This window comes from Callorhinus ursinus, unplaced genomic scaffold (assembly GCF_003265705.2).
Source record: "Callorhinus ursinus isolate GAN/ISIS: 27379988/994484 unplaced genomic scaffold, GSC_fseal_2.0 scaffold24, whole genome shotgun sequence".
Classification (NCBI taxonomy): domain Eukaryota; kingdom Metazoa; phylum Chordata; class Mammalia; order Carnivora; family Otariidae; genus Callorhinus; species Callorhinus ursinus.
Window position 1 is genome coordinate 22,190 of NW_027397086.1, and position 21,754 is coordinate 43,943.

The following is a 21,754-nucleotide window of genomic DNA, read 5'->3' on the forward strand; positions in this document are numbered from 1 at the left end:
AGCGGCGGCGGTGCGGGCGGCGGCGGTTGCGGAGCTCCGGGCCCGGCGGGGACGGGAGGCCGCGCCATGAGCCCCGCAGCCGGGCGCCCCCCTGCGCCGCGCGCGGGCCGAGGCGAGCGGCCTCTGCGAGCCCCGGGCCCCGCCCTGGGGCCGGCGATGCGCTGCCGGGGCTGAGGATGATGGTAGATTGCCAGGTGAGTGCCCCGGCCCGGCCCTGTCCGCCCTCCCAGCCGGTGGGGGTGGAGGGAGGACCACATGTCCCTGGCCCACACCCCATCCGGCGAGGAGGGAGCACGGCGCCCGGTCCACGCTGAGCGCGCGCTTACGCAGTTCCGCATCCAACCCCTCCTGGTACAACTGGGAAACTGAGACCAGGAGGGGCGGGGACTGGCCCGGGGCGCGTGAGGTGAGCGGAGTCCGGAGGAGAAGGGAAGGTTCTGGCCTCTCAGGCCAGGGCTCAACTCTCCCATGGGGTTTCCAATGGGAATGAGAGGCCCTAAGATCCTGGGGGACCCCGTTCACCCCCTCCCATCTGGGGCCGTCTCCTCTGAGCATCCCCACGCGCCCACAGGTACATACACACATTGACTTCACAGATGGGGACCATAGGATGGAGTCAGAGGAGGGGTGGACACTGGAGAGGTGACAAGGGGGAGAGAAGAAAGGGACTGGAGGCAGCCATGGGGCAGGGGCATCCAGTCGCCTGCAGCATGCCCAGGACTTATACATGGGGAGGGGAGACACGCCAGGCTGATGATCATGAGTCCCCAAGGTGCCCGGGGGCTGTCAGGGCACAGGGAGGACAGGGGCTGGGGTCCAGTGTCCACCACCATCCTGGGCTACTGGAAGTAGGAAGAGACACCCCCCTAGTGCAGAGGGCGCTACAGCACAGAAGGCCTCAGCTTACTCTTCTGTCAGTTGGGCTGTTGAGACAGGGTGTCCCTAGGGTCCCACAGGTTTGTAGAAGAGCCTGTTGGCCTTGGATCTCCATCCCTGACCCACTGTGCTCCCAGTCCTGGGAAAATGCTTTGTACTCCCTCGAGGTCCTTCTGAGCAGAGGGCAGCCTGGAGGCTTGGGGGGGGGCTGAGGACCTGGGTTTGCAGAACCTGGCAGAGCACTGACCACTGGCCTGGGGACCAAGGTCAGGACCTTCCTTGTTGCAGCCTCAGGGGCCCCATTTGGAAGAGGTTCCAGGGTCAGTGCTCCGGCCAGGGTGAGGAGGCCTTAGGAAGGAACCGAGCACCAGGAGCGGAGAGGGAGATGGGGGACAAGGGAGGCTTCCGAAGTTCCTCACATCGTCTCCAGAGCCCCCAGGTCCTGCTCCTTTACCCTCTAAGGCCAGGGAGAGTCACTGCCTTGGCTACACCCAAACAAAGGTGTGTGTTTTGTTTTCTGGTTTTCCTTCTGGGGCTGCCATGCTGGTGCTGACCACCAGGGGTCAGGCTGTGCCCACTCTGCTCCCTGAAGCCACCAGAGCCGGGAAGGGATACCCAGGGGTCATGCTGGGCGTCCCCTGCTTCCACCCCAACAGGCACCTCTGATCATTAGCTTCCACGTCCCCCATGTGAGCTGCTCAGAGGCAGGAGGGGACTCTGAGACCCTCTCGTGGACTCGGGCAGCTACTGGGCCCCTGGCCCTCACCCTGAGCAGGGGCTGTGCTGGGCCTGGGCGCGGCGGGGCTGGAAGGTCCCCCCGGGTCCCTGTCCTGCAGGGGCTCCCAGCCCAGAGGGGGAGATGGACCAAAGCACAAAAGCAAATCCAGGTGAAAGGGAAGAGCAAGGGCTGCAGGGAGGCGAGGCGGGGTGAAGGAGGGCGGGCAGGGGCCCCTGGCTGGGGCCTCACAGGCCTCCAGGGTGAGCCTGATGCTGGGAGCAGAAGGATAGTAGCAGCCAGCCTGCACACGTCTGCTAGCAGTGTGCTGCGGGGAAGGGCCAAGCTGCAGAGACCCGGAGGCAGAGAGCCTTGGGCCAGAGAGGAGCTGAGAGAGAGCTGGGGAGAGGGCTCTGGAGGGAGGGGGGCAGGGCCAGACCCCAGCCTGGAAGGATGTACTACTAGCTGTCTGCGCCGTGGGACACACTGGCCTTCTGTGGACCATGTCACAGTTCCTGTGCCAGAATCCCGGCTCAGCTCAGGGGGGAGCCTCTGCCTCCAGGTCCCCCAGGAGGCCGGGGCTGCAGCCTCTGCTCAGGCTCGACTGGGGCAGGCTCTGTCGCCAAGACCGCTCACATGGTGTTGGCAGGATTCATCTGGGTAATGGGTGGGTGCAGAGTGATATTCCAGAAGGAAGTATCCTGTGGTCAGGCTTGATTCGGGGAGGCTGAAGATGAGGTTGATAATCAAGGTCTATCTATTGTGTGCTCGCAGGCACTCTGTCCTCACTGCCCTAGGTCACCTCCTGAATCGCCATCAGGTTCCTGGGGCTCTGCCTAGAACACTGGCTTGGCTGCACTTGGCCAGGGTGACCGAGGTGGGGGTTGGTCCCGGGGGAGTGAGTGTATTTGGTTTTTCTTGCTGCTGTAACAAAGTACCACAAATTGGGTGGCTCAAAACAACAGAAATTTATTCTCTGTCACTTCTGAAGGCCAAAAGTCCAAAATCAGGTGTTGGCAGTTCCATGCTCTCTCTAGAAGCTCAAGGAGAGGATCCTTCCTACCTCTTCCAACTTCTGGTGGTGCCAGCAACCCATAGCGTTTCTTGACTCATAGGTGCATTGCTCCAAACTCTGCTTCAGTCTTCACATAGCCTCCTCTGCGTGTCTGTGTCCAGTTTTCCCCATTTTATAAGGACTCCAGTCATTGGATTAGGGCCCACCCTCTTGCAGTGTGTCCTCATCTTAACCTAATGACATCTGCAAAGACACTATTTCCAAGTGAGGTTTATTCACAGGTGCTGGGTTAGCTTTTTGGGGACACAGTTCAACCCATAAGAGGAGCACTGGAGTGCTTCTTGCCCCGAAGGCCAGGTCCCCAGGTGCCCAGAGGGCTGGGGGAGCAGTTGGGGTCTGGGGAGGTCTCCGGCACCCATCAGGGGCAGAGGCCCCCAGCGCCGGGTTGTGGCCTGAGTGCGGTCTGAGGGTGTGCCGTCAGGAACAGCAGGTGGCGCTGTGACCCCCTTGCCGCATCCCCAGCCCAGCTCGGAGAACCACGCGGGTAGACAAAGGTCTCACCTTCCAGTTGCGAGGAGACAACACCCAACTGTAAACACAACAGGAGCCCCATCATTTCAGGGGTGACACGCACCACAGAGGAAGTCCAATAAGGTGGGGCCACATGGTAGTGACTCGGTGGCTCCGTGGATGGGAGGCCCAGGAACCTAGCAGGACCAGGCCTCCCCAGGTCGGGAGTTGGCGTTTCCTTCTACACCTGCAAGCCGAGCCAGCCCTTCTCAGCCATTTTCAAGAGCCCTGGGCTCCTCCCAGGGCAGCTAGGATTACCCTCCGTGGTTTCCTGGCAGGTCATCTGTTACTGCCCGGCAGGGCGGCTGTGTCTGAGGGGCACACGGAAGGCAGCCATCTAGATGGGTGGGCTGTCGAGACTTGAGGGGTCCCTGTCCCCAGAGACCCTGCCCAGGGCGGGGCAGTGCTGCCTGAGCTCCCCCACTGCTCACCTGCTGGGGTTCTGCCCTGTCCTCATACAAACCCGAGAAGGCCACCTGGGGCTGAGGAACAGGGGCCCCAGGCTCCCCACGGGAGAATAGGCTCCTAGGGGCATCAGTGGAATGAAGCAAAGTGCCCAGAAGTGAGGCCATTTCTCACTGTGGCCCCCGGGCACTCCCGGGTCCCATGAGGCTGAGGCCGCTAGCCCTTGACAGTGGGTCACTCGCTAATTCTCACAACGGAAACTAACCAAGGGCCTCTGTGCAGAGCTCACCTTGGTTCAAATCTGAGAAGATGAGACCATGGTGAAGAAGTACCGGAATGGGGGTGTAGGACAGAGAGTAGGTCCTAGGAGAAGGCATCGGGCTGGGAGGCTGGGGACCTGGGGTCAGTGGCCGCTCGGGGCTGTGCTCTGCAGATTAACTCCCAGGCCCTCCCCCACTTCCGTGGGGTGCTGTGGACATCCAGGCTGTAGCGCCTTCCCTGTGCCTGGCCTTGGGCTGCAGTGTCTCACTGTATCCGCAACACGGGTACCACTGCCATTTTGAGATACAGAAGGGGAAACTAAGGCACTGGACGGTGAACAGATTCCCCAGCTCTGTGATGGCAGGGCTGGTGGGGACACATCCTTGTGTGCAGACATGCCTGGGAGGGGCCGGGCCTAGGGGCTGGCACCAAGTTCCTTGCAATTTCAATGAGCTTCCAATGTCAGGGCTGGGCAGGCCCCAAGGTGATGGTTAACAGCGGGAGTGGAGACATAAACAGAGTTAATGAGCCCCTTCGTCCTCTCCCCGTTTTAATGAAGGCCTTGGGCTCTGGGCTCTGCGTTTTCTCAGAGTTCTGGGGTTTTGATCCTCAGAGTCTTCACTTAGGGCCACTGCTGGGTGCGTCTCTGTGGGGGTCGGGGAATCTAGATGTCTCCTCCCAGGGCAGCTGAGCCAGAGTGAGGAGGTGGAAAAGAGAGGGAATCCCCCTAAAAATGACAAGGCCCAGAAGGAGGGAGAGTTCCCATGGTAACCTGGAGCAGTTGCTTGGCAACTACAGGTCCCCAAAATACTTGCCAGCAGGCAGGCTCAGGGCTGGGGCTTTCCAGTGGCCTCCGTGTAGACCCTAGCTGGGGGGTCTGATCCACCCCCCACCCAGCAGCCCCCGCCCTGGATCCTTCCTGACGGAAACCCCAGTCTGCCCCTCCCTCCTCATTACTCCACCCTGCCAGCCAGCCACCTTGTGTCAGGCCATCCCCTTAGCAACAGAAGCTACTTCCTGGATACCTGAGTGACAATTGGTGGTGGCACGATGTCAGAAAATGTTGGGTCAGAGGGCGCCATAGAAGGGGACGGGTGCCAGCCAAGGGGAAGGGGAAGCTGGGCTTGGGGCCCTGGACATTGTACCCCCTACAGCTGCGAGTGACCTGGGCCTGGGGACAGGGTGGCAGGGCAAGGTGTGGCTGGGAGGGTTAGAGCCCCTGGAATAGGGGACTCTGGTTCTGATCCGGGCCAGCTGAGACTGACTAGCTCTGTTGACCTTGGCATGTCGCTGGCCTCAGTTTCCCCATCTGTGGCCCCATCTTCCCCTATGCTTGTGTGTGCACCATTCGGTGCATGAACACTGCCCTGTAAATCATGCCACCTACTGGGGCTTTGGGGTGGCCAGGACCAGACTAGCCTCTATGCTTGCTCCTCCACTGGCCTGCTTCCGCCTGCTTCCCATCTGGGTGTGGGGGGTAGGCAGGCGGCCTCATGGTTAAGGCCATTGGCTTTGGAGATGGACACCTGTGTCGGGAACCCAGTGCAGTGCTTCTTACCGAGTGTCCTAGAATGGGCGCTAAACCCCTCTGAGCCTTACTGTTCCTCCAGCTGTGAGCAAAATGTGGAGACCGAAGGAATCCAGTCATGTGGGCTCTGTTAGGGCCTTTTGTTTGTGGGCACTGACCCCGTCCCCAGCAATGAGCACACAGACCAGGGTTGTGTCCACAGGGAGGGAGCAAGGCCCCGGAGCCCCTTGCCTTGGCTTGGAATGGAGGAGAAGGGCCTTTGGGGTCCAGACTGCCCTGGGCAGGGTGTTGGATTTTGGAGCTGGGAAGGGTATGAGGTGCAGGTACCCTCAGGTGTTCTCTCTGGGGAGGGCAGTGATGGGTAGTCTTGTTGGTGACCTCAGGGCTTCCCAGCGTGCCCTCAGGGAGCCAGGATTCTAGTCTGACCTTGACCATTCACTCACTCTGTGATCTTGGGCCATCACCCCACCCTCTGTACCTCCCAGGCCCCGTCTGTCAAAAGGGGAGGGGGCGTGCCCACCTCCGGCCTTGGGAGGAGGCTTGCGTGGCATCCTCAGCCCTGTGCCGGGCACCCACGTTGGATTTGGGAGCCGCGGCTCCGGCTCCGTTGCTCCCGGGCCGCGCCTCTGCCCACTCTGCCCAGCCGCCCCTCACTGGTGCGCGGCAGGAGGAGGGGCGGGGCAAGGGCGGCGCAGACAATGGCCCAGGCCCGGGTGGCGGCGGCAGTGCCCGGAGCGGGGGCGGGGAGCCGCAGGCCGGGCGCCGGGCGACAGCAGGCGGCGCGCTCCTGTCCTCGGCCCCAGGCGGGGTGCAGCCTCTGCCCGCGTTTATGCTGGTGGTCCCGCCGAGTGTGCGGGCGGACGAGGTGAGCCCCAGCCCCGCGGGCAGCCGGGGAGAGGACGGGGCAGGGCCACAAGGCCACAGGAGCTAGGATGCGGTGGCGGGAGCTAGGATGCGGGAGGGCTGCCCCCCCCCCGTCCCCCCCCCCCCCCATCCCCCCTCCTGCCTCCCAGCTCCCAGGCCTGAGAGGGGCGGGGTTCCCCTTGGGGCCGGAGGGCACCCGGGTTCTTCCCCCTTTCTGGGTTGGGATCGGGAATGCATTCCCTTAGGGAAGGCACACCAAACCTTCTCTGCACACCACCTGATGTTCCAGGTGTACCCACCTGACCTGTGTGTGTGAGCTGCGGTGGGGAGGGCGTCGTCCTGGCCCCTGAGTTCTGAGTCCAGAAACGTACCCCTCCTTTGGGATCCTGTGGAGTGCAGACCTTCCTTTGTCCGGGAGGCCCTCTACCTATAACTGTGTGGGTCAAAACAGGGAGGGGGGGAAGCAGGGTGTTCAAGCCCTGCTGCTCTCTGCTGGATTCCTGCTCTACCCACTGCACCTGGCTGGGCTGCCGTCCACAGCTCTCAGCATGCAGGTCAAGGCTGTCTTGAGGTCAAGGGGGAGAGAGAAGTCTGGGAAGGCTGGGTGGGAGCACAGGCTTGGACTCACAGGATCCCAGACAGGTGGTTCCCTCAACTTCCCTGTGGACTCATGGACGTCAAGGTGTGTGAAGTATTCCTGAAGTCCCTGGTGCCGTCACCAGCAGGGAGCCCTCCGCAGGTGGCAGGAAATGTCTCTTCCCCTCTGAGGAAGGCAGATGGTGGTGTGGCCCACCAGCTGTGAAGACAGGCGGTGTCGCCTGGCGCCCGGCCTGAGTTGAATCCACGTGTTTTTCTAGGTGGGGAAACGGGGGCCTGGAGAAGCTGAGTAGATTGCCGGGCCCCATCTGAAGGTGAGCTCCACCTGGATTGCCTTCCTCCCTGAGGCCAGAGTTCTAGGGCGTACTGCCCAGGAAGTTGCCTGGGGGTGCTCTTTGGCCCTCCAGGTGCTCAGGGTTGAGGTAACAGGGTGAGGCAGTCCACCTGGCCTGAGGCCCTGGGCGGCCAGACAGGTGACAGCTGTGGGCTGCAGAGCGAGGCAAGTGGAAGGGTAGGCAGGCGGCACCCAGTGCGGAGAAGCATCACCTGCCTGCCCCCCCCCTGCAGCAGAGGACTGCAATTTTTAAGTATTTCAAGGAGTTTCCTTCGTAGCCACAGGGGGCCAGGAAATCCTTGCACAAAACACATGCCGTCCTTCTTCCCTTCTTGCCAGCCCTGCCAGCAGACGGGACGGGCCCTGAGGGCACATCCTCCCAGGTCTGGGGCCACAGGGTGGCCACTTTTGTCAGGCAGATGTGCGGGGAGTGGGAGATACCTCTGAGGCTTGGGGGGTGCTGTACCGTGCCTTTGGGTGACTGCGCACATTTGAGTGGATTTGTGGCCACGTGCGTCCCCCTGTGCCACCAATGTGCGTGACGAGCCCAGCGGTGGCTGAGTGCACATGTGTGTGAAGGGACTCGTGTGGTGCAAGTGCAAACACATGACTAATTACGGGGTGGGGGAGAGGGGAGACTTGCTCGTGGGGCTCGAGAGTGCATACGTGTGCTCGTGTTTGCGCCTTGCTTTTCCAAAGCGCGGGGCCCAGGTCGTGACCGTGAGGAGGCCTGCATGTTCCTGCCCCGTCCACTTCTCCGTGATCAGGTTTCTCAGCTGTGAAAGGGGCTAATAAGTGTACGCAGCTCACAAGGTTGGGGCGGCTTTGCTCAGCACCGTGCCGGATGGTGGCATGGAGATCTGCGCTGCCTTTGGAGGGCCCCTGGCAGGGGCATCCCGCTGGTGCCTGGCCGCCCTTGCCACGTCTCCCATGTAGGAGCAGGTGGGAACAGACGGGAGAGGCCCAGGGACCTTGCCAAGGAGGAGAAACCAAGGAAGGAGCAAAGTCGTGGCTTGGCAGAGGGTCAATGGGTGGCAGGAGGGGGGACAAAGGCTGTGGCTCTGAAACTGTCACTCAGCCCCAAGGCCCTGCCCCCAGCTCCACCCCCCCCCCCCCCCCCCCCCCCCCCGCCTCTGGGGAAACTTCCTTGCCTAAAGACTGTGGGAAAGAGGGCAGCAGGCACCAGCTCCCCGACCTCCCGGCAGCCAACTGGAGCCCCAGATCCCTTCCAGAGGCTAGGGCAGCTCAGGAGGTCCCCCTCTGAAAGGGGATCCCTGCTTCCCAGGCCCTGGGCCCCCCGCGTGCAGGCAGTGGGCGGGTGGCAGCACCGGGCACACGGTGTCCCTGGCACGGCAGGCAGCCTCCTCACCACAAGGACCCATTTGTCCCAACTCCCCCGGCCCTGAAGCCCCAAGTGACCAGGCCCTGCTGGGCACAGGGGCCTGACTGTGGGCTCAGCTCCCCCCACCCTCCCCGCCTCAGCCAGCCCTGCCTGTGCTTCATGGACCGGCTCCTTAGCACAGGCCAGACCACAGCAGAGCAACTTCAACTTACCCGATGAGCAGAGACCCATCCCCCCACGACTTATTATTGCGCCCGGAATTTCAGAAGGAGAAAAAAAACCCAGGTTGAACCAGAGCTGAACTGCCTGCCCACCTCCCCACCCTGACATCCCACGGCAGGCAGGCTGGCTTCTGGGAACCTCCTGGCTCCTGTTTCCCAGAAAGCCTGGCTTGCCTCCAGCCTCGTTCTCTGGAAAGCACTCGAATGGCAGGTTGGCAAAGAGAGCCATGCCCTTCCTGTGCCCTTCCTCCTTGCCATCCCTCAGGCTCCTCTCCAGCCGTGCTGCCTCCTCCATGAAGCTTTTCTGGTGATCTCCCCGCAGGCAACTTTTTAGCCCCGAACTCTGAATATTTTTGAATCTAGAGACTTTGAAACTGGAGGAGCTGTCTGGACCATCAAGCTTTCTGGTGCATCCTAGGTATTTGTTGAGAGCCCACTGTGTACCAGGCACTGTTATAGGTGTCGATACATCAGGGAACAGAGTCCCTGCCTGCTCTCAAGGAGCTTACACCCCTTCCAATTTTTAAAAAGAGGGAAGAACTGGAAACACACTTAGAGCACCCAGTGCTGTTTCCACTCCTGCGATGGTAATGTGTGCATACATGAGTGGTGGAGTCACCCGCCTACCCGTTTGCAGGTATGGGAATGCGTCATGGGCCAGGCATCATTCTGGCACTTGGGTATGAGGGGTGAGCAGGACAGATGCTGCCCCCAGGGAGCTTAGAGGCCAGTGGGGGGCGGGTATGAGGCTACCCCACAGTCTGTGAATTGTTTTCTTAATCCCCTTCTGGAGTCCTCCCCCACATGTCTTCCTCCCCCTACCTTCTCGCTCACCCATCCTCGTCCCTCAAAGGACACGGCATGCTCAGCCCCTCTTACCCTATTCTGTTTTTTTCTTCTACAGCATACTCACCTTCCAACACGCATTTTACTTCTTACGCCCCTAGACCAGAAGGTGATTGGTCCCTCTTTTGTTCCCTGGTGTATCGCTGGTACCTGCACCCGGCCTGACACCTAGCAGGGGCTCAGTCAATCCATGTGGGCTGAATGCTACAGATTATTGCTGGTCCTCAGGGACATGGGATAAATTGAAATTTTTCAGAGACTTTTATGGCAGTTTGAATTTGCTGGGAGGATTTTCGATTGCATTTTCTGAAGTACCAGTTGTCCCTGACTTGGAGTGTCCTAGTCAGGCCCTATCCTCAGTGTTTCCATCCAATATTTCAAGCTTTTGGAGGTGGAGGTCATCCCCATATGTAGGCCAGGACGAGGGTCAGCAAGTAGCAGGCTGGGGGTTTGAACCTGGACTCTGTCTACCCAGAGCCCCAGCTCGTAGCTGCTGCCCTAATCCTTAAAGTTAGACGTTGGGCTCATTGTCGAGACGGGCATGGGGGCAGGCCCAAAGGGGCAGGAAGCTGTCCTCGGCAGCCATAGGAGGGGGGCTGGCGGTGCCCTTGGCAGTGCCGGATCCTGCCAGGCACGGAGCCAGCAGGAGCAGCTGGGGCGGGGCCTCGATTCTCGGATTCTCAGCCTCTTGGCAACCTGTGTGACTCAGTGGGCTGGTAAAAAGGGCTGGCAGGTGGGCAGTGGGTGAATCAGCAGCTGGAGCAACCCACTGACCTACCGCTGGGTTACTGTTCGGCCTGGAGCGGGGCCGAGCCTCAGCTGCCGAAATACCTAGCCCCTCCTTGCCTTTCTCCCTGGCTGGTGTTCCTTGTGGCTGTACCATTCATTCCAGGGGTTCCCCAGGTCTCCCCAGCCTGGAGCAGGGGAAAGGGCCTTCCTCTGGCCCCTCTCAGCCCTTCTATAAAGCAGGGGTGCTCGGCCCACAGAAGGGCACCGGAAGGATAGAATCACGCTCAGCCCTTCTTATAAAGAGCTGGGAGCAGCTGACCGCACCGGCCTCCAAGCCAGACTGCTGTGTGACTTTGGGTGAGTTTGATAGGTCTCCAGGCTCCTGTCCCCGAGCTCACCTGCACACCTGCCTCTCACATCGTGACACTTAAATTATATCCACGCAGGCACATCAGTGAATGGGAGAAATATTGGGGGGAGGGGAGGTCATTGACTCCAGCTTAGACACTGGGTTGCAGGGGGGCAGAGTGATGGGGGAAATCGAAGTCAGAATCCCAAGCTGGGCCACATACAGGCGGCAGATCGCCCACCCTGCTGACAGCCGGCAGTCCCAAGCCTGCCTGTGCTGCCAGGCACAAATGCGCATGTGATCTTTAACCCTGCCCAGGGTGGAGGAAATTGAGCTGCCTTGGGGCCAGACAGGCCAAGGTGTTCCCCTGGCCTTGGAACTGACCCCCTGTGCATCCTTGGGGAAGCGGTTTGCCCTCTCTGGGCCTTGATCTCCTCAGCTTTACAACAGAGATGATCAGCGGGGCTGCATCTGTTTGACAGATGCTGTGTGGAAGAGTGATTTGGCCCCCTTGAGGAGCACCAAAGGCAGGGCCAGGCTGAGCTCTGGGGGCCAAGGGGGCGTCAGGAGCCGCTTGTGCCTCCAAGGCTTCTAAGTGTGGGCTAGCCTTTGCCTTGGGCAGCAGGGGGCAGGTGTTTGCAGGGCCCTGGGTCCTGGGCCTCTCTCACAGCTGAAGTACATGCACCCCAGTTCTAAGCCCTTTTCCCAGCTCCAAGGGCTGGTCTCTCACATGCTAGGCTGCAGTGTCACCTGACCTAGCAGAGCCCAGCTGGCAGTGGCTTTGGAATGAGGGGCCGCAGGTCCCCAGAGAGGAGGGGGAGGGGCGCTGGGCTGTCCCACGCCCCCAGCGGGACCCCGAGTCAGGTCAGGGGGCTGCAGGAAAGAGGAGCCAAAGCCAGCCAGGCCTCTCCTATCTGCTTCCTGGACAGGATGTTGTGCCGGGTAAACAGCTCCGAGAGGAGTCACCACTCTGGCTCTGAGTCACAGCTCCTAGCGACAGCCACTAGTGTTTATAAACAGTGTGTTTTGCACCCACCAGGGCCTGCCCCCAGGAGCCCGCAGAGGGTGAGAGGAACCCCCCCAGATGTGGAACGCAGCAGGCCCACCCAGGAAGGTGTCCCCTGCCAAAGGGCTTGGGTCTCTGTGGTGAGGAGCGGTGGCGCGTCTGTGCACGCATGCGGGTTCAGGAGTGGGGTTTTGCTATGTCTGGGCTTGTGTGTGGCTGCCCAGGTGCATTATCCTAGGGCCATCTGGTACAGTGGGCAGGGCATAGGACTGTGGGCAGGTCCCAAGACCTCGGGTCCTGGGACAAGCGTCTCAGGATGGGGCCAGCGTTCCCCGATGCACAGTGGGTGTGCAGGAAAAGCTTGTGTGCGCTCCGGTCCTCGGCGGGCCCAGCCCCAGAAGGTGGCAGCGCCTTGGGAGTGCAGGTGGAATGCCTCTGACTGTCCCCAGCCCCCCAGAGCCCTGGTGCTCCGTGGCTGGTCTTTGGTTCCAGGCGGTGACAGTGATGCGGTGCACCATGTGGTGACACCAGACTGGCAGGGAACAAAGGCGCCTCTGCTCTCCCACTCTCGGCTGGGAGGAGGGGTGGACACGCCCCGCCCCGCCCCGCCCCTGCCCCGCCCCGCCCTTGCCCCGCCTCCTCAAGGCTCCCGCTTGCTCTTCCTGCCTCTTGCCTCTTCTTGCCAGACAGCTGGTCTCTGGCAGCCGCCGCCTGGGCCTTCCCGGTGAGCCCTGCCCTGGCGGCCAGGCTCCCAGAGGAATAGCTCAAGACCGGGTCCTGAGGCCAGGCTGACCTGTGTTTGAAGGCTGGGGTGGGGGGAGGGCGGGGTAACAGGTGTGGACGCGGGCGGCGGGGGGCCCTCTGGACAAGAGCACCGACAGCCTTGTTCGACACTCACGAGCTATGGAAAGAGACATGGTTCCTTGCAAGGGGCCTGGTCCCTGGGAAGCGCTCCTTAAATGCTTATGGAATCAGAGGCATTAACACACAGATACACCTAAGGGGCAGCCTGGTTCCCTGTTGGTTCCCACCCCCGGACACATGCTTCCTCCAGTGACCTCTTGAAGCTCTCCCCAACCCCCAAACACATTCACCCAATTGGAAGCGCTCTCCCATCTACGGACCCCTTGCACAGCACTGGGGTCGGGGCCCCACCTTGAGATGAGGAGGCCAAGCCTCAGGAAAGGCCCTCCCACCCCCTCGTGTCATCTAGTGCCCCCAGGGGCTTGGGAGAGCGCACCCGCCGGTACACACGGAGGGCAGGCAGGCTGCATCGAGCCGTGCCCGAGGTCCCACAGCCAGGCAGCTGGCTGCACCGGGCTAAGCGGCCAAGGTTTTGCGAACAGCCTCCGTGACCCAGGGCTGCCTCCCCCCTTGGAGCTCTCCTGCCTTGCTGCACCCTGGCCTCTGCTCGTAGACAGCGAACATTTCTGAGTTAGCCACTGGGATCCAGTTCCGGGGCCCATGCTAGCACTAGACCGGCCCCAGATTGCCATCTGGAGCTTGCTCGTGGAGATGGAGCCAGGCAACAGTACCTGCCAACATCCGTTGAGTGTTTATTACGTGCCAGGCGCTGGAGCAGGCTTGTGCCTGGGGGAATGATCGGAATGCACATCCCCTGGGTGCCGGCCACCAGCCAGGCCCCTGCTGAGCTCTTGCCGAATTCCCAGGCACCCTGGTGCCAATTTTACAGATGAGGAAACTGAGTCAGTAAGTAATGCAAGTAATGCTAAGTCAGTGGCCCAGGGCCTCAGGGCGGGCTGATTCAGAGCCCAGTTGCCTCTGCTGTTTCTCAAAGGTCAGGGTTAATTTAAGCATCACCGTGTGCAGGAGGCCATGGTGGCTGAGGAGGAGGAGGAGGAGGGACTGCCTGTGTAGAGGGGAGCACAGGGAGGTGCCCGGCGGCTGGTGGCAGGGAGGATTGGGATTCTCCTGTGGGCGGGACGGAAGCTGTTGGAGGGATTTGGGTGCGGGGGAGCCTGTCTCTGGCTGTAGGCACAAGGGTGGCATGGGGGGCCATGCTCCACCTGGCACCTCCAGCTCAGTTTCTCTGATGCCCACCCAGCCCCCCACCCCGGGATGCCCACATCCCTGGGGATTCCTAACTTGTGTTCACAGAGATTCTTTCTTCCCTAAAAGAAGTGTCCTCTGGAGCCCAGTGATGAGAATTCCAGGTCAAGAGAGGCAGTGAAGCCAGGGGTTGGGAAGAGTTTGTGTTTGAAAACCTCCAAGTCTCTCCCACCCACCCCCACATCCATAACAGGTCAGGAGACTGAGGCTCAGAGGGAAGAGGAACCTGCAGGCCCCACAGGGAGGCAGGGCTGGCTGGGCGGGGACAGGAACCAGGTCAGGCTCAGAGCAGCCTGCTTCGCTGGGTCCCTTGCACCCCACAAAGCCACCGGAAGAGGATGTGAAACTCCGAGAGGCAGAGTGAGTGCTGGTGGGGCTCCGTGCCCGGGCGGCATGCTGGGCCCCAGCCCCCACCGCCGCAGCCAGGGGACCTGATGTGCCTGCAGGCCGGCTCCAGAGCCCCTGCGCCGCCCTCCTTGCTCCCAGCCCCCACGGCCCCCTGGCAGCCGGGGGCAGGACGTCCACCAGGCCAGGGCCCCAGCAGGGTAAGGAAGCCACCCGGCCCCTCGGCCTCTCTTTTTCTGGGACCTCTGGGTTTGGTGGAAGGAGCGTCTGTGGGCTCTGCAGGGCTGCGGACAGATGCAAGTCCTGGATTTGCCCTGTGAGGTCTCGGGCAAGTCCCTGCTCCCCCTGGGCCTCGGTTTTTGCTTTTGTCAAATGGGTGGATTGGACTCGATCTGTCGTTTCCAATGGCTGGTTTGCAGCGAAATGAGAAAAATGGGCACAAGGTTGTGAGCTTTACTTAAAGCCAAGTGCCTCCATTTAACCACTGCTAAATGAATGGCATTTCTGATGGTATGTCCTAGTTAACTTTTGGTGGCGTCTTTTCTGGAGTAATGGTAATGATGTTTGGTTTTGGGGTTTTTTACTACCGTACTTGGCAGAATAAGCCGTTGGCAACCCTCAGTTGGTCCTTACAGTTTAAAATGAGGTCTTGTGCCTGGGTGCAAGGGCAGAGGAGCTCGAGGGGAGAGTGCAGGGAAATCTTCTGGAATGAAGCGATAGCTTGGCGTAAGCGGGGACCTCCTGTGCTCCCCTGACAGCACCTAGCTGGGCTCACACCTGCCCGGTGGCCCCACTGGCTGAGCCCTGTTTTGATCTCCATGACTTGTACCTGCCACTTTTCCCGCTCCGGGTGATGATTTCCCTGCAGGCAGAGGGAATGGGGATGGGGCCTTGGGGTACTGGAGGAGACAACGGGGCCCACCCCAAGAGGAGCCGGTTTGAGCTGGGGCTGCTGGCCCGGCTCAGGACAGAGCCCCGTCCACCTGGCCTTGGCTGGCCTATGGCCTGGTACCAGTGGGGATTCCTGGCCCTGCCCATCATGGGAGCAGGTATGAGAGTGCCACACCGATGACACAAGGCCTAGGCACTCGGGTGCTCGACTCCATCGGGGCAGGCAGGCACACGGACGGGCAGATTGGCAGAGGGCCTCCCTGGGAGCCCACCCCCTGCCTGGCTCCCGGACCGCCATGGCCCGGGAAGCCGGGCCCACTGTGCCCAGGGCCAGGAAGGGCTGGGTATTCTTCGCCTGTGTCTCTGTGGTGACTGCCAGGCGCTGGGCCATCGCCCGCCGCGCCACTCTCCGAAGCCCCACACCTTGGCCGGCACCTGTGCCAGCAGCAGCCACCGAGGTGAGTTTCCAGGGCAAGCGGTACCTCTGCCGGGAGGCCGGGCAGGTCCCAGCAAGGGCCCACCGCCTGGGAGCTGGTCCCCCAACCGCTACCCCTCCCTCCCTCAGAACTGGTTGAAGGAGCCCGGCTGGAAGCCAGCGGGCATCCCCAGCCCCCAACTGGGTGTGGGGGGGGGGCACAGCGGGCACCCGCCCAGGCCGGCCTGCTCACCTGCCCCCTGCCTGGGCGGCTGCTGCCGGGCAACCATGGGCTGTCCTGTCTCCTGTTCCTATGGTGCTTCTCAGATGTCCAAGGGCTTCTGTGCATTGTTTTATTACCTGCTCTCCTGAGAGCCAGATGGTGGCGTTATCAGTATCACCCCATCTTCCTGATGGACAAACTGAGGCCAGGGAGGTCCAGAGCAGGGACTGGAACACAAATCTAGCCTCCAGATCTTTTCTTTTTTTTTTTTTTTTAAGACATTTATTTATTTGACAGAGACACAGCGGGAGAGGGAGCACAAGCAGGGGGAGTGGGAGAGGGAGAAGCAGGCTTCCCGCGGAGCAGGGAGCCCGACGCGGGGCTCGATCCCACGACCCCGGGACCATGACCCGAGCCAAAGGCAGACGCCCAACGACTGAGCCACCCAGGCGCCCCTAGCCTCCAGACCTTAAGAGCCAGGCCGCCTCCTCAGTGCGTGTGCCGTGCTCCTCTGACGCGGGCCCTGCGAGGGACAGGAACCCCGCCTCCAACCCTGTTCGCCTCTCCCACTGTCCCCTCTCCGTTGAGCTCTGTGTTTCGGGCTCTTTTGCATTTCCATCTATTTGTGTCCCTTTCTGCTTCTTTCTCCTCTCCTCCATTCACCTCCAGCTGTGACACGGCGGATGGGCGGCCCTCAGAAGTGTTGGGTGTCCGTGATCCCTGGGATGTCGGGCACTGAGCACCCCAGGAGCCGGGGGACCATTGTCAGGGTGGCCCCCATCCGCACTGTGGGGATGGTGTTTACCACAGTGAACGGGCTGCACTATGCTCCTCTGAATGCCCCCTGACACCCTGGGAGTTGGTGTCAGGGGTGGTGAGTGCCCACTTCCAGGGGAGGACCGCGAGGCCCCAGAGCAAGCTCAAGGCTGATCCGGAACCCTTGGCAAGCCAGTCCTGGGCTGTTTCCATGGCTCCAGGCATTGATATATTTTGCTCTAGTTGCCCTGGGACAGTAACGCCCTGTGAGATCAGAGATTGGGGGTGATAATGATGTCACATCCCTCCACCCAGGATGGTCTTCTGGAGGTTTGGATGCTTCATTTTCTGCCTCCTGACCAACTCTGAGCTCGCCCTCCCGCCCGTGGGAAACCCCCCTCCCCCCAAGGAGGAGGAGGAGGAAGAGAAGGAGGCCCCTGGAAGTTCCCAGGAACCCAGAGACAGAGGAGGTGGGGCTCAGCCTACGCTCTTGGCCCAGGTGCATCACCTCCTGCCAAGGTGTGTGCTCACCCGCCCACAGAAGGCCAGCCCAGGGGCCAGGCAGGCAAGGAATGGTGACGTCAATGTCAGGAAGTGACCCAGGAGCCCAGCCAGGCTACACCCTCTTCATGTCCTCCTCGGGCTCTAAATATAGCCCGCAAAGGACAGACAGGGGACCTCCACCTGCGCAGAGAGAGGTGACCGCTCCTTCACCAAGGCCTGACCCAAGTCTGGGTGGCCAGCTGCTCTTTCTCACTCGGCCACCAGCGCCGTCTGTGGCCTTGGCCAAGCCCCAGGTTGGAGGAGGTGATGTGCAAGGCCTGTGGTTGCCTGGACATTGCCTTGAGCCCTGTTGCGGCTCTGAGACCTCCGCAGCGCTGCATCTGGGCCCAAACCCCATTCCCTGGGACCCCGTGCCAAAGCAGAGCTGGGTCTTGATTTGAAGGACAGCTGGAGCAGCACGCATGAGTCACCCGTCACGTACTGGACAAGGGGTGGGCAGCACGTCAGAAGCACGGGCCAGGCAGGAGACACGGGATGGCCCGAGGCACCAGGGACCGCAGCAGTTCTGTGTGAGCCGGGTTGGGCGTGGTGAGAGAGGGCCCCCAGATGCAAGCCGGGGCCGCTCCAAGCAGTTGGTCTTTTGCCCTGAAGGTAGTGGGGCCACTTTTGAAGGGTCAAGACCCCTCTGGCTGCCATGCGTCTGGGGGACCAATGGTGGGTTGGAAGCAGGAAGAAGGGGCCCCAGAGGTTTGGCCTCTGTACCCCTCTTCCTTCAACTGGAGGCAGCTGCTCAGGCGGCCTCCCAGCCAGGGAGTGATAGAAGGCCTGGCAGGGCCTGAACCTTGCCCAAAGGAGACAGCTGCCGGTCAGCTCCCACCCAGCCTCCTGTGGCTCGGAAACACAGACCCCATGTGGCCGGATTGTCTGAAGTTACAGGAGAAGCCAGAAATGTGGATTTTTATATGAAATCACCTGACCTTTTACCGTTGGCTCAAAAATTTAAAAATACCTTGCAAGCCAAACAAAACACACGTGTGGGCTGGATGTGGCCTGCTTCCAGCCCCTGACTTGTCAGTTCTCAGCATGTCTTGGAAGGTTCTCCTTCAGGGAGCATCCTGGTGGCAGAACAGTCTGTACGGCATAGCGTTGTTCTCGGGGCTTCTTGTGACCCCTGAGGAAGGGCAGGTGCACTCCCCAGGGAAAGGCTGGGAACCTGGGACTGCTGGGGGTGGAGTGAGCTGTGAGCAGGGTGAGGGATGAGAGGAGGGCCCCAATCCTAATCACCCCACACTTTCTACAGTGCTTTATGCTGTTTCTTCCAGCAGACCCTCCAAGGGCAGGGGTGATAACCTTGGTCTTCACTCGCCCAAGGTCACTGGGCTGCCTCCAGCCCCATGTGAGCTGTGTGGCTCAGTTTCCCAGCGGCCCACAGCCTTGGCCTCCAAAGTGAAGCCCCCAGCCTCTTTGTTGTAAGGATGCTAGGAGTGCCCCTGGGTATGGGGCAAGTCAGGAACATGGAAAATGGGGAAGCTAGCCAGGTGTCTGGAGATTGTTGCCCTTCCTTGATGGCCTGCTGGGAGCCTCAGGGACATCGACGGTGAGGCTCAAACTCAGTCCTTTTTCCTCTTTTAATTTCTATCATGGCAAATTCCAACTAGACAGGAGAGTGGAGAAAGTGCACAAACGCTCCCCAGTGTGCGAGGACACCCTCATTTCTACTCACCGCTCACCACCCCCACGTCCTGCATCCCCTGCAGTGGACAATGTTTGCGCAGATCCCAGGCGTACAAATTCTCATATGTCACTCCAATCGTAACTGCATTACCACGATCACACCCAGAAGGTGGTACTGGATACCATCAAATATCCAGCAGCGTTCAAATAATCTCAATTGTCCCTTAGGTTTTTAGTGGTTTTTTTTTTTTTTAAATAGTCGCCCTGTTCAAATCACCATCCAAAATCCATGTGGCATTTGGTGATGTCTCTTACCTTTTTTTTAATCTATGGCTTCCCGTTTATTTTTCTTTCTCCCTGGAACGTATTTGTTGAAGAAACTGGGTGGTTTGTCCTGGAGAGATTCCTACGGTCTGGAATTTATGGGTTGTATCCTCATGGTGTGTTTAACATGTTCCTCCGTTCCCCCATAACTCCCCCAAATGGTAGTTACATGCAGAAGGCTGTTTGGGTTCATGGTTAGTTTTTGGCAAGAACGCTTCATGGGTGATTTTGTTCTTCCATCAGGCAGCACCTGCTGCCCTGGTCCCCTTTTTTGGGCTGCCCCTGCCCTTGGTAAGGGGTCTGCCCCGCAGCTTTGGGGCAGGATTATTTAGGGAAGTGCGTGATGGCTCAGGAGAGGGTCTTTGGAGCCGGAGGTGCCCCATGAACCGCAGCCCTGGTCACTGACAGTGTGGACCAGAGTCTGCCCTGTTTGACCTGGGGGCACCCAGCACCTGTGTGAGGTGCTTTACCTGTGCCGTCTCCTTAGTTACGCTCCCATTTACACAGGAGAAAGCTTGGAGGTGAGGTGATTTGCCTGGGGGAGAGGGGGAGTTAACAATAGGGTGGAGCTAGTTTTCACACCCAGGATTCTCGGTGTCCAAGCCTGCCCTCTGCTGCACCAACACTCTGGAAACTAAGATGTGTGGGGGGTGTGTGCGCACGTGTGCATGCAGCTGGAGCGGTGAGCAGGCTAGCCAGGGCCCCAGAGAGGAGCCCCAAAGTGGGGTGGGGGGGCACGAGGCAGGAAGGGGGAACGAGGCAGAAGGACTGGTTGAGTAAAGGCTACACCACCCTGCCCCCTCCCCGTAGATAATGTGCAGGCAGCCCAGCCAGCTGTGCTGGTGGGAGAGCGGGGGAGCGCTGGATTCCCCACTCCTCACCTCTCCAGCCTACCTGGGCCCCTCAGCCCCGGCACCTGGACATTCAGGGTTGGAGAGGTGGGGGACCTCAGGTGCATTCCTCCAGCCCTTGTGAGTCACCTGGCCTGCATGGGCCCTTTTCCATGCTGTAAAATGGGCTTGAGCTTGCTTCCCAGGTCCCTCCCTGGGAGAAGGAGATAGAGCAGAGCAGAGAGAGATAAGTGAGGGCAGGCAGGTGCTGGATTCACTCTGAATTCCCAGAGGCACTGAGCGCTTGGCCCCAGGAGAAGGATTAGGAAGAGGAGCTTCTAGCCAGAGGGCAGTGGCCAGTGGCCAGGTCACCCTTTTGTTGCTCTTTGAGGACCTTCTTCCTCTAACTGTGCCTCCCCAACTCACCCTCTCTGGGCACAGAGCCCAGAAGCTTCCCAAACGGCCTCCTAGGAATCCTCACCCCAAACTAAATCTATTCATCTTGCTTTAAAAAAAAAAAAAAAGCAAACAGCATTTATTACATGTGTGTGATTATTAAAATATTGTAGAAAAATTAGAAAACTCTGGAAATGAAAAAACAAAAATACACAGTACTGCTCAGGGATAACCACCATCACTGTTGCAAAGTAGCTCCCTCTGGTCAAATGCATGTGCACAACGTCTGGTCTGAAAACGTATTGGGCAGCCTGGTTTTCCTACTTCCTGGTTACACAGAGTGTGCCCTGCACCGTGGTTCTCCTGGCCCGCGGTGGCACCAAGGGTCCTGTGAGTTAGCAGAGGGCATTTGAGTTGGTTCAGTTTGGCAGAGTTGTAATCCACATTTTCATAAATATGCTTGTGAAGAGACCTGTGTCCATCCCTCTGACTGCGTCCTTAGGGTGAATTCCTAAGAGTGGATCATCGAGTCAAAGGGTAAGAGCATTTTTAATGCCCTTAATAGAAACTGCCAGATTGTGGTTTTCTACCTGCCTTTGTCAAGGCCTTGCTTCCTGGCTGGATGGTGCTCAAGCTCCCCCGGCGGGTGGGGCTTGCTGTGGCCCACTATGCGTGGAGATCTGAGGCTTGGCACACAGTGGGCACACACAATATGCTTATGGAATGTGTAGTCTGGTCCTGCCCTCTCATTTTACAAATGGAGAAACTGAGGCCCAATGGTAGGAGACCTGGTTCTGGGGAGGTTGGTAGTATTTGCCAGGGCTGCTAACAGCAAAGGTTGGAGCTCTTTGAGAGCTGAGGCCAGAGGCCAGGCAAGGCCCCAGCAGTGGGTTAGATGTGCAAGACGGTCCCATTCATTTATGCATCTATAAATACCCTCTTGACCCTGCTGTTAACATCCAGCCTGCCTCTACCTCACAGGCTTCTAGAAGGTGTAGCCGGGGCTCCCTAGCCCTGCAGCCTGACTCCCGTCCTGACCGCTTGCCCTGAGATCTTGAGCACTCAAGCCACCAGCGGCCCCAGCTGACCAGCCAAGTGACAGGTGCTCCAGCAGGCAGTTGTCCCTCTTGACCCCTTACTTTCTTGAATGTCTGGAAGGCTCCAACCCCGGTGGCATCGGTTGTGTTCTACCCCCGCCCCCCCCAGCCTCCTTGACAGCTCTCCTTCCACCTCCTTTCGGCTCCTACCTCCTCCTCAGCACGGCTGCGGGGCTGAAAGGTAGTAGTGCAGACAAGGCAAGGGTAGGGCTTCTCCCCAAGCACACATCAACACTGAGGACTTCCACACGCACACGTGCGCCGAGCCCTCAGCCGGGCACAGGCACCGGCCGGGTGCCCGACGTCAGTTCACCGGTGTGATCCTGTCCGATGAAGAAACAGGCTCGGAGACGTTAAGCAACTTACCCGAGACCACGGAGCTAAGCTTAACTGGAATCCCTGGGAGGCAGTTCTGACACCAGGGCCACTCGACCACGTGTCAACACCCACGCAACACAGGCACTGCGCCCGCGCACGCACCCACGCAGGGTGCCTAACCGCAGCCCCCACAGCACGCACAGCACGTGCACTCCGGGGCACAGCCGGCCGGCTCGCGGGGGCGCGCGCGCGC

The 21,754-nt window shown here is 60.1% G+C and overlaps 1 protein-coding gene and 1 long non-coding RNA gene across 2 annotated transcripts in view; one reads left to right on the forward strand and one right to left on the reverse strand.

The window, feature by feature from the left end:
• Nucleotides 1-6,035: 6,035 nt before the first annotated feature.
• On the reverse strand, nt 6,036-9,779 carry LOC112836320 (uncharacterized). The gene is made up of 4 exons (XR_012382152.1): nt 9,642-9,779; nt 6,863-7,030; nt 6,534-6,667; nt 6,036-6,297 (listed from the first exon to the last, which is right to left on the reverse strand). It is a non-coding gene; the product is annotated as an uncharacterized lncRNA (long non-coding RNA).
• A 4,254-nt stretch (nt 9,780-14,033) lies between these two features.
• Nucleotides 14,034-21,754, forward strand: part of RALGDS (ral guanine nucleotide dissociation stimulator) — a 30,068-nt gene continuing 22,347 nt past the window's right edge. Inside the window, exon 1 of the mRNA XM_025887943.2 lies at nt 14,034-14,273. Within this exon, the coding sequence (XP_025743728.1) occupies nt 14,163-14,273 (111 nt within the window). The 5' untranslated portion in view covers nt 14,034-14,162. The remainder of the gene's footprint in view (nt 14,274-21,754) is intronic.